The following is a 12,691-nucleotide window of genomic DNA, read 5'->3' on the forward strand; positions in this document are numbered from 1 at the left end:
TTCTGAGTTCTCCCTCTGTGTACCCGAACAGGCTCGGGGCTTCATTGCAGTCATAATGTAAGCCTACTTGTGACAATAATAGAGATTATTATTATTGTTGGTGTTAAACATTGCTTTCGGCCATTGTCCATTTTGTCTTTCGTTACTTAAATGAGCTTTTGACCTCCTCCCACCTCAGCGGAACATATAAAACTCCAAAATCTCGCAATAGAAGGGTGGATGCGAAAAGTACTTACTTTACTAATTTAAGTCTGAAACGAGGAGAAATTTCTTCACTCAAAGGGTTGCGAACCTTTGGAACTCTGTACCCCAGATGGTCGTGCAGGTGCCATCATCGACTATACTCAAGGATAAGATAAACAAATACTCGGTCTCTCAGGGAATCAAGGGACATGGAGCATGGGCGTCAAGGAAGAGGTGAAGCCCAAGATTGATCATGATGGTATTGAATGGCAGGACAGGTTCTGTGGGCCATACTGTTTACCACCTCTCATTTGCTTCCATTCTCATGTGTACAAAACCATTTGCAGAAAAGAACAAATTTGCACAAGCACTTTCCCAATAAGGTACAGTGTACTCTCACAGACGGCCAGAAATTTAGGTCATCGTTTCAGAATTGGAAGTTGGACGCAGGGATCCTCTGGAGGGCTGAATATCACAATATATGGGAACCTGCTGTCTTGGAATGTGCAGCACTTCAGTCTGGTGAGAGCTCAGACTCCATGACCGAAATTCTCCGGTCGTTGCACTCCACTTTTCCCGCCGGCAGTGCACCCACGCCCTGGTGGTGTCGGGTGCTTACAAGGGAAAATCCTATTGACAAGCGATGGGAAAATAGAATCCCACTGCCAGCGAACAGCTCGCCGCCAATAAAGAAGCGCTGGTAAACCGGAGAATCCCGCTCCAAATCCCAGTTTGCATCTGCTCTCCTATATATGCTGCAAGGTTTGGAACCACATGCCTTTCTAAAGTTAACAGCATCTCACTCATCTTGTCGCAGCTTCTGGTGACCAATCATGTGTCTCCTGGACCTGGATACCCATTTCCCTTCTTCACACTTCCCAGTGCAGAATAGTCAGTGTGCATTACCATCATATTTCTCACTTCTGGGAAGTTGCCGCAATAGTATTTTAAAAATATACACTTCATTAATTGTGAGGAGCATCTTATTCTCGTGCTGCCTGGTAAGTATGGCATAAAGTGACACACCATTCCTGTAAGATCATTGGATACATGTTTTGGATAAGTGTGTGGTACTTGCTAGCTGGTATTATTGCCCTGGGGGGGTCAGTTAGCTCAGTTGGTTGGATGGCTGGTTCGTGATGTAGAGCGTTGCCAACAGTGCAAGTTCAATTCCTGTACCGGCTGAAGTTATTCATGAGGGCTATTGCCTTCTCAACCTTGCCCCTTGCCCGAAGTGTGGTGACCCTCAGGTTAATCGCGCCCAGTCAACTCTCAGAAGAGCAGAGCAGCCTAAGGGACTGTGGTGGCATTTACATTATTGCGCATCGTACTGGCCTGAGAGCATGAATAGTCAAAAATACAGAATGGGCTTGGAGTCAAAGGTCGGTCAGGCCGGGTAGCAGCAACAGGATTGCTCGCCTTAAGGATTCTAGTGAACCAAATGTTTTTTTAGGCAGGTCTTTTCTTCTGGTGTAAGGTAACAATCTATCAGTTTGATTCATCATAAGTATCAAAATTGCTGCGCAGAGAATTAAATTCTTGACTTTGGATTGCTCGGCCAGGATCCCAGCCACTAAATTACCAAGACACACAAACATAAATGGTTATGCAATATGAGGTGAAGTTGTCTTTTTACCTGGCCTTGTGTACTCATCAGCCTCCCTGTGCACCAGATCTTTCACCCTGTTTCCATACAGGAGTCTTGTATCGTGATCGTAGGCTTTAAGAGTTTCGCTGGAGCTGTAGGATTTCTGAGTGGGCACTCGGCACTCGTCGTTGTCTACTGACGAGCTTGTGTAGCGTCGCTCTTTATCGCGCCTGTTTTTTGTCAGGGAACAGTAAGGCCTACGTTCTTTCACATCCATACTTCAGGCATTATGTGTCCAACCTCCCGCTGTCTCACTCTAATCTCCTCTCGATGCTCAGCTCAGCAAGATCTGCACAAGACGAAACAAAAAGTGGTCAAAGAGAGCATGTACCTAATGTCCACTGCGTGGTCTTTGCCATCACTCACTTTCTCATAACTCTTTTTTTCTATGCTGCTCAGAGCTGACAGCTTATCCAGCAGAGGAATGACAAAGGCACTGTCTTATTGAAATGTACAAACTATGGATCTTATTTATTTTCACGTTCAAATTTCCCCCATGACTGCAGCATCACCTGCAAAGCACATATTAACCAAACTGCTTCTGCTCGCTTCTTCATTTTCACATTTGTAGTGCCTGAGAAAAAAGCAACAAAACAAAAGATTGGGGTGGCAGGTAAAAAGATTAGCAAATGAGAGAGAACGCTTCCATTGGCGATTTGGAGGGAGAAAGGGCCTCAGCTCCCTGTGTTGACTTGGCTCCAATCGAACAGGTTTAACACCGTTTCCATAGCAGCTATTGTCAAATTAATTTTAGGTTCCCAGATGTCAGTCAAAAAAGCTCATGTCCACCCCAGTACCAAAATAAAAGTGTTTGCCTTCTTCTCATCATGACATCTGTATGTCATTATTTTCGAGTATCCGCTTACTTCTTTTCCAATTAAGGGACAATTTAGAGTGGCCAAGCTACCTACCCTGCACATGTTTTTGGGTTGTGGGGGTGAGACCCCCGCAGATATGGGGAGAATGTGCAAACTCTAAACGGACAGTGACCCAAGATCGGAATAGAACCAGGGACCTCGGCGCTGTGAGGCAGAAGTGCTAACCACTGTGCCACCCTAACATCTGTAGTCACAGAGATTGGAAGTGGTTTTCTGAATTGCGGGACAGTCTTGGAATTTGATTTGCATCGCCCAGTATCAATATAGAGCTGATGAATTAATTTAACTGAAATGATCCTACACTTGCATGCCTTACGTAGCATCTTCTCACATACTTGGGGAAAATGGAACCATTATTGAAGTCTGCAATTGTGTATGGTGCTGGTGTCATTGAAGATGCTAAAAGACGAATTGCCTTTGGAAACTGCTCGAGCACGCTTGCCAATAAAGGGATCTGATATCCCGCATTTAATAACCCCATGAAAATCTGGGCCGAGTATTTTGTCAGAACTCCAGAGGTCGTGCCCTTTATGTTGGCATCTGCCATTGTTGGCGTTAAACCACTTTGCTTACCATTGACATCACTGACCTCATGTAAAATGAATCCTGGAGTGGCCAATGTTAACAGATTTCACATCAACTGATCTCTGCTTAGTTGAACACCTGACAAATATACATGCTGAGGATGCTTATTAGGGATGGACTTCAAACTATGAGGTGGTATTTAGCTGTTTTTGATTAGTTTTCCAGAAGTAAGTGTAATGTTTTATGTCTTGTTGACAAAGTAGAAAATGAAAATTTGAACAATGTTTTATCTACATTGATATTACAGACTTTCATCGATTTATTTTCTTTGGACTAATTACATAGTCATTTTCTACATTTGGAAACCAGACTGTGCAGAAGGAGGCTATATGGCCCATTGAGTCTGCACCAACCCTCCAAAATAGCACCCTACATAGGCCCAATCCCCCATCCTATTCCCATAACCCCAACTAACCTTTGGACACTAAGGGGAAATTTAGCATGGCCAATCCACCTGACCTGCAGATTATTGGACTGTGGGAGGAAACTGGAGCATCTGGGTAAACCCACACAGACACAGGGAGAATGTACAAATTCCACACAGTCACCCGAGATCAGCATCGAACCTGATTCTTGGCACTGTGAGACAGCAGTGCTAACCACTGTGCCACCATGTAGTCCATATATCATGAACATATCTGTCCAACCATTGCATCGTTGGATTTTGAGAAAAAAATTGCCGAAGTGTCACATTAGGAATCAATGGCTAGTAACAGAAAAAGAGGAATTTCAGGTTAGAACATTGGGTGGGAAAAGTGCTGCTAGTAGCAATGAATGGGAAATAATGTTGGGATAATAATTATTTAAACATTTTAGTACTTGGGCCAGTGATCCAGAATTACCTGCAAAGACGTGCATTCAAAGTATCGTCTTGCATCTTTGACTTTGTCGATTTATATGTTTCTGGGACCCACCTCTTCATTCACCTGAGGAAGGAGCAGTGCTCCGCAAGCTAGTGATTCGAAACAAACTTGTCGTGCTTTAAGCAGGTGTTGTAAGACTTCTTACTAAAATATATTAGTATAGACTGAGTTAGTTGTATTGTTATAGTACAATTGAGAGTCAATACGACATCCTATTGGGCACATTACCTGCAATTTACATCAAGCCAATCTAATTTTTAATCTTAATTTTTCATCTCCAGGGTAGAATCAGGGTTTCCATGGAAATATCGAAAGAACAAAATCTGCTCCCAAGAATCCTTTCAACTGCCTCTTCCAGTGCTATCCCACTAGATTTGAATGAGAAAGAGGAGAGAATGTCTGTGTGTGTGTGAGAGAGAGTGAGAGAGAGAGAGTGTGTGGAGAAAGAGAGAAAAATGAAAGAAGAAAACAATGGAAAAAAAACTTGGCAGCTGCTGGGAAATTTGTAGCTCTGGAACAATGCCCTACAACAATTGTAGACCACAGGGCAGTGACAACATTCAGTGTGGATAGGGAATGAATAAAAAGCCACAAAGCATGATCTGTTTTAAACAATTTCATTGCTCGCACTTCATTTTTACTTAATTACAGTCAACACTTAGCATCTTTGAGATTTAATTATAGCTGTGATGAAGGCTTCAAGAGAGACAAAACAATTCTGTGCGCATGTGTGCGTGGACTCGACCCGTGCATTTGTACCATCGCCAATTCCACACCTGCCCTGGTTTATCTGCTGCTGAAACCCTTATCTGTACCTTTGTCAGCTCTCAACACGGCTATTCCAATGCAATCCTGGCCGGCCTCCTGTTTTCTACCCTGTGCAAAACTTGAAATCTGTAGAATCCCCACAGTGCAAAAGGAGGCCATTCGGCCCATCAAGTCTGCACTGACCCTCCGAAAGAGCACCCTACCTAGGCCCACTCACCCGCTCTATCGCCGTAGCCCGAGTTAATCTGCACCCCTTTATATGGAGGAAGGAAACTGGATCACCGAAACTCATGCAGACACAGGGAGAGCGTGCAACTCCACACAGTCACCCAAGGCCCGAAATGAACGCGGGTCCCTGCGATGTGAGGCAGCGGCACTAAGCACTATGCCACTGTGCCGCCCATCTCCTCAGATCAAGCATCCATTACCAATCACCTCTGCACTCACTGGCCTATGTTGGCTTCCAGTTATTACTCTCACCCTTGCTTTCAATTCCTTCCATAGCCTCATCCCTCCCCATCTCTGTAATCTTCTCCAGCCCACAACCCTTTGAGACAACTGAACTCATCTAATTCTGAATGTTTGAGCAACTCCGATTCAAATTATTCACCTGGAGCCTGAGCTCAGGAATATTCTCTCTGAACCTCTCCTCTTTTCTACCTTTCTTCCTTCAATTTACTCTGTAAAGCCTACTTCTTCAATCAAGTGTTTAACCACTTGCCCCAATGACAAATTTTGTTATATAATGGTTCTGTATAAGCAGTCTATCAATGCAACTCATAGTTGCAACCCTCTCAACCAATTAACAGCAATGCTCCCACTAAGTTGCAGTGGTGTGTGTAGTAATTGGGAACGTGATGCGCAGTGAACAAAGGGGCTGCGCAAAAGCAGGGTTCCCTTTAAGGTGCTCCCATTTTTGGCCATGCATAAATCTTAAAGGGACCACACAGTCCAACAAGCAGGACACACAGCAGAGACTTGAGGGAATGTTGTTCAGCCACTCTTCTCCTGGAAATGACAAGCCCATGGGAATAGCAGCCTTTGACTGCTTCCTCTCACTGTCATTGCCTGATTCTGCTGTCATCCGGGCCAAAGGCTATTTTCCCCAGGTTCATCTCAAAGATGACAAAGCTCTCTATTTTTTTCACCTCTGAGACTATCCTGTGCCACTACTAACGTACCCAAAGTTACATTTTTGGGTGAACATGACCTGGTGTTTAGGAATAATTAAACAGCACAACGGCACCTTATATTTATACAGTGCCTGCAATGTAAAAAATGCCCCCAGGTGCTTTGGAGGAGTCAGGGAGGTTGGGGTAGGGGAGATGAGAACAATATAAATAGGAATGGTTAAAGGAGGGGCCATAAAATGAATCAAAAAGTTGGATTTTGAGGCTACTTTTCAATAGGGAGAGAAATGTGGGGCTTCTAGGGGAGGGTTTCTGGGACTTGAAGAGGTGTCACTGGAGTGACAGAGGGAGCAGAAGGAATGAAGGCTGGAAGTGCAGAGAATGCAGGACTGGTTGAAGTTAGCACTGTTGCCTCACAGTGCCAAGGACCCGGGTTCGATCCCAGTCCCGGGTCACTACCCATGTGGAGTTTGCACATCATAATAGTCTTTACTGTCACAAGTAGACTTACATTAACACTGCAATGAAGTCACTGTGAAAAGCCCCTAGTCGCCACATTCCGGTGCCTGTTCAGGTACACTGAGGGAGACTTCAGAATATCCAAATTACTGAACAGTACGTCTTTCGGGACTTGTGGGAGGAAACTGGAGCACCCGGAGGAAACCCACACAGGGGAAACGTGCAGACTCTGCACAGACAGTTATCCAGCCGGGAATCGAACCTGGGATCCTGGCGCTGTGGAGGAACAGTGTTAACCACTGTGTTACCATGCCACCCATACATTCTCCCCGTGTCTGCATGAACCTCACCCCCACAACCCAAAGTTGTGCAGGGTAGGCGGATTGGCCACGCTAAATTGCCCCTTAATGCAAAGAAAAAAACCTCTTTTAAAAAAACCACACTGAAGCAATGCCAACGACTTGCCTGAAGCAAATGACAACAAAACAAACCGGACATTCGAGTGAAGATTTCCGCATCAGAAGTTGATACTTTATCAGCAACATCTCTCGAATGAATCCAACTGGAACTGATGCTCAGGGAGGAATGGTGAGCATAATTTGGAGTTCAGATCCACCATCAGTTACAATGATAAAGCTGAACACCCACCAGGCCCCTGGCAAGACGACAGTGTCTACACCTCTCTGCTCAGATGAGTCGAAACAAGTTTTTCAACTTCAACTTAACATGTCGCGCGTTACCATTCTTCCCTCAGCAACCAAACGGCCTGCCAGAAATCGCTGAAGACGGACACTCAACCCAGATCCACTTAAAGCCATTCACTTCCAGTCATTAGCTTCGTCCTTTGGGGACAGACAAAAGCCTAGAGTAAAAGAACTCAGCGTCGGGTGCCCTGACATCCTTTCCCATGAACAATGCCCCTTGCATCAAGTTACCATCGCAGGTATTGTGCTGCCGAGAGCAGGCTTTTATCAGCAGTAATTGTTCCCGTCACAAAACATTAAAAGAGGAACAGGTAATTGAAAGGTACTGAACAGAATTGTAGCCTGCAGCTCTATGTTAAGCTGTTGTTATCAACCCCATTTCTATATGAAAAGCCAAATCAGTGTCGCCCAGATGTTCGCCGCGCAGATTATTTCACATTAAATTGTAATTCATGTTACATTAACTGATAGTTATGTTGCAGAAAGTGGAATGCTTCATAAAAATGTTTCCAATTCAAGTATGCACCCCCCCCCCCCCCCATCTTATTATAGTTTACAATGGTCCTCCAGGTCTTTATCAAGATTTTGTAACTTTGTTAATTAAAAATCCCTCCCTCAGTAGCATTCTTTCCATCTGTTGAATGTAACTACCAATGTGTTTTTGCTTGTTTTCTTAATTCCTAAGCATGTTCGTTGAGGCAGTGTTAAAGGATGAGATCTTTTTTTCGTAAGTTTCAAGTACCCAATACCTTTTTTTCCCAATTAAGGGGCAATTTAGCGTGGCCAATCCACCTACCCTGCACATCTTTGGGTTGTGGGGGTAAGACCCACCCAGACACGGGGACAATGTGCAAATTCCACATCGACAGTGACCCCGGGCTGGGATCGAACCCGGGTCCTCAGCGCTGTGAAGCAGCAGTGCTAACCCACTGTGCCACCTTGCCACCCTAGGGGACGAGATCTACTCGCTTTTAGGATCAAAGGTCTGGTACTGGCAAGGAGGAGTTCAATTTGAAGGCTTTAACTCTGCTGTGGGGAGAAGTACAACTTCGCATACTGAAACTGGGCTTGTTATTGAATGGTATTATAACATTTCATAACAATTGCTGGGGTGACAGGGGCCACTACCAGAGTACCAGTTTGGCAGTGCCAGGGTGCCTGGTCGGCATTGCCAGGGGTCAGTCCCGGAGGGGCCTTGCCAGGTAGTGGGAGGGTAAAAGGGTGATCCCGGAGGCCACCCTAAAGTTGGAGGGAGGTAGGTTGGAAATGAGGGGTGGGGGGGGGGGGGGGGGGGGGGGGGGTGATCGAAAGTTGGGAGGATGCGAGTGCTATCACCTCTTAAATTATTTAATCTGGCTGCACCGATCTTCCACTCCATCACTTTCAGCCCCCCACCCTCTGTTTTCGACCTCCTTCCACCCCCCCACTTGGGGAGGCCTCCGGAAACACCCTCTCCCCTCTTCCAACTGGTAAGGCCCTCTGGGCCCAATCTCTGACAGCGCCAACCTGGCACCCTGTTACTGCCACCATGGCAGTGTTACCCGGCCACCCTGACAGTGCCAGGCTGGCAGTGTAAGGGGCCACGGTGACACATGGAGAGCCAGGGTGTCACCCTGCCCTCCCCCGACCACCTGCGGGTCTCTAATGGTCTGGTAGCCTACCCGCCCCACGCGCCATTATGACTGGTCCACGTTTGTGGCAAGCAATATTAAATGGCGCCATGGTGAGGTCTCCCAGGGGCGGCAATTAGGTCCGGGTGCTGGGAAAATCCCGTGAACGCATATTTAAATTAACCTAATGGCTCATTTAAGTATGCTGATGTGGGTCATGCCCAGTGATCGCAAGATTCAATGGCCTTTTTCTGACACCAAGTCGGGCACGATGAGGCCGTTAAACCATGCCAAAAGTGTCCTCATGTCCTCCTTCATCTAACGCTATCTGCACATCCTTCCATTCCCATCTCTTTTTAATTAAGCTTAGAGTACCCAATTTTTATTTCCAATTAAGGGGCAATTTAGTATGGTCAATTCACCTACCCTGCACATCTTTTTGAGTTGTGGGGGTGAGACCCACGTGGATATGGAGAGAATGTACAAACACCACACGGACAGTGACCCGGGGCCTGGATCGAATCTGGGTCCTCGGCACTGTAAGGCAGCAGTGCTAACAACTACGTCACCGTGCCAGCCCCATTCCCATCTCTAGCATGTGTTTATCTAGCTGCCCTTTTGAATGCAAGACTGTTCAACATACAGCCCACAGGCCACCATTTTGTCTGCGATGCCTCTTATCTAGCCCTTGGACTCACTGTTGAAAATACAAGTCAGTGGAAATTTCAGATTTGCAAAGAGATGCCCCTCCAATCACAGGTGCTTTTGCTCCCACATTTGCTGTTGAAAAGCTTCCAAGTGAGCTTTTTTCATACATCCTAATGTTCACTATAGGGTTCATTGGTTCTATAAGTTGTATTGTGGGTGATAGGGCAAGGAAGTGCCATAGCTCGTCATGGAGGCATAAGTGACCATTGGTGGTGGGTGAGGCAGCACACATTGACATGGGAGGCATGAGGAGGACTTTTTGAACTTACCTTTTAAAGGGTCCCCTCGTGCACACTATGATTGACGCTTCCTCAGAGAAACACGTCTCATTGAAAACCTGGCCTGACTCCATTTAAATTCAGACATGTTTATCCCCGCAGTGGAGTGTCCCAGGTCGAGAGTATGGTGTGAGGGCTTGGGGCCTGTAAAGAGGTAATACTGTAAATCGGAAACCCTGGGAATGGGGTTCTGAATCCCCGAACAGGACCTAGCAGGGTCTGAGTCACATTGACTCGGTGAAAATCCAGGCCTTCAAGCCTTGTGCACAAAGTGGCAGTCACATTTCCCAAAATTACGACAGCGAATGTACCTCAAGAGTGTTCGACAGGCTGCAAAATGCTTTGGGACATCCCCAGGTCATGAAAGGCACTCATCAAATGCAAGTTCTTTCTTACAGCTAACACAGGGTCATTTTCCAGACATAAATAATCACAGCAATTAGTTCAACAAATTTGCAGAACTATGAAACACCTAATTTACTACGTTCTCTGAATTTATTTTGGTATTTGTGCGCACATACTGACAGCCCAGCCGGTTTATTTGAATGAATTCCAGTAACACCAGAGATTTTGCCACCAGCTGTGTAAATCCAGACCACCTCCAGCTCAGTCAAAACTCACATCGCTGTTGTAAAAGCGATGGCAGTGCAGCGCCAATTGGAAGAATCAGAGTCAGAGGCATATACCAACACAAGTGCAGTTCCTTGGGGCATATTTCCCTTTTTTCTTTTGACACTGTGCCCTGTGCTCTCCTTTCTTCGTTTTTTTTTCTTTTGACTTCTGTTCCCGTTTACATAACCTAGGATCACTGCTTTTGCTTCTGAGGGTTATTTTCTACAATTTCCCAAACCTCGAACAGTGCTCGTCACGTCAAGTCTGCTCTGCGTCTGTCTCTCAGGGTCTGGCACTATTGATTTCAATAGGCATAGGGGTGAGTCTTTTCTTCCTTCCGACTTCAATTTAACTGAAGAGTCACAGATTGGCTTGGTCCTCATAATTGATTTTATCCTCGTCGCCAATGTGGCCTGGCAGCCATGAGGCTCTTTGTGTGAACAAACAGAGTTTATTGGTAACAAAGAACAATGGTACAGAGGCCACTGGTCTCACTGCCCTGGAGCAGCATGGAGCCGTACATCTTTACTGCATGGGCTCCTGATGGATTCTTCCTGGGAAGGAGCTCCACACTCTGGGGTGATCAACCGTTCTTGGTTCCCATTGATCCCCAGAGCCAGGTGCCTCCTCCTCCACTGCGCTGCCTTAAAAGGACAGGCATCTCTATCCATTACAACTGCCCTTTGCAGCTGTAGAACTTTTACCACATACCAACTTGACTGATACATGTTGCACATTGCGACTGACATGGATCCCCTGAAAAGTCCTTAAGATTCTTTACTCCTTTTCATCTCCTTTGAACGAAATGCAGGAGTTTTCTTTTTAAGTGGCTGAAACAGCAGCTTTCTATAAGATTTAATCTAAAGCCACACAGGCTATTAGCATTTTTACACTGATTGATCTAGAGCAAGTCTGAGCACACTCACATACCTAATACATTAACTGAAGTAGTCCAATTTGAAACCAGAGTTCGGGTCAATAGATAGGTTTACATTTACCATGTGTGGGAAAAAGCAGAGGGCTTCAGTGAGGCACAAAGGGTTTTTAATTCCACAGTTTCCAGCTTATCCTGCTCAAAGTTCATTTCGGTGAACACACTAAATTGGATATGTTCCTTTCCTGACCTTTGACATCCCCGCTCTTAGACCGGCTGGGTTCCAAATGCCAAGCTATCAGCTCCAGCAAATCTTCCTGTCAGCAATGCGTGCTTTGTTATCTACTTGAGCAGATTGAGCAAAGCAAATTAATTCCTGCTTCTAATGTTAGATACAACACACACCGATCATGGCACAAAGCTTAAACTCTTTTTTCGTTGAGGGATACTGTGGGATCTTTCCATTCTGGCCACACTGAGAAATAAAACAAACTTAACTATTATCATTCAAATGCTAAGAGAAGGCTGCTCAATCATTCTCTGCTCATCCATCCAAAAAATAGCCCTATGATCATCCTACAATGCCATGCAACTGTTATTTCGAATGACTTAAACACAGGGAACTGGCAGCCACAATTCTGCTGTGGGGATAAGGGAATGAGATTTACCACTATAAGCATGGGAAGTTTGTGCACCATCATGCTCCAAGTAAACAAGCATCAATGTAACTTTTCAATGCATCCCGTTTATTTTCTCCATCACCCGACATGTTGCAGCCATCGCACTTAATGATCATTTTCAGGCTAAGACTTCACCTTGGACAGTTGTACAAAGTGGGCAGTGTCTGCTTCACTCGCCACCGTCGAGTGAAGTCAGTTGTAATGGAGAGGTGTAAATAAACTTGGTTCAATGGCTGCCGCTGGGGGTTCACATGTTAAATCTTCACCCAGTGCAATATGCAACAGAAACATGCAACGAGGCTGGGATAGAGTTCACCTTTACAGGGTCTTGCACATAGAGGGGGAATGTGAGACTGAGTACAGTACCGCCCACAAAGTGATGTAAGAGAGCACATGACTCACACCCAGGGTCAGTTGAGTACTGGACAGAGCAGTGTACACCATCAAGCACAGAGACAGCTCTGGACACCTTATTTAAGGAAGGATGTTAAAGCCCTGGAGACAGTGCAGAGGAGATTTACTGGAATTATATCATGAATGAGGAATTTTAGATACATGGAAAGATTGGAGAAACTGGGCTTATTCCCCTTGGAGCAGAGAAGAGGCAACCTTATTGAGGTGTTCAAAATTTTAAACAATTTTGACAGGATAAAGAAGGATATTCTGTTTTCACTAGTTGGTAAGTCAGTGATGAAGGGGTCACAATTTCAA

General features: G+C 45.4%; 1 protein-coding gene across 20 annotated transcripts in view; it reads right to left on the reverse strand.

The window, feature by feature from the left end:
* The window catches only part of tenm3 (teneurin transmembrane protein 3), a 4,148,867-nt gene that overhangs the window by 611,900 nt on the left and 3,524,276 nt on the right, over positions 1–12,691 (reverse strand). For all 20 annotated transcript variants that reach the window (XM_038805737.1, XM_038805738.1, XM_038805732.1 and 17 more), the window contains one exon: positions 1,820–2,120. In XM_038805737.1, the coding sequence (XP_038661665.1) occupies positions 1,820–2,048 (229 nt within the window). In that variant the 5' untranslated portion in view covers positions 2,049–2,120. The remainder of the gene's footprint in view (positions 1–1,819; positions 2,121–12,691) is intronic.

Source organism: Scyliorhinus canicula, chromosome 8, assembly GCF_902713615.1.
Source record: "Scyliorhinus canicula chromosome 8, sScyCan1.1, whole genome shotgun sequence".
Classification (NCBI taxonomy): domain Eukaryota; kingdom Metazoa; phylum Chordata; class Chondrichthyes; order Carcharhiniformes; family Scyliorhinidae; genus Scyliorhinus; species Scyliorhinus canicula.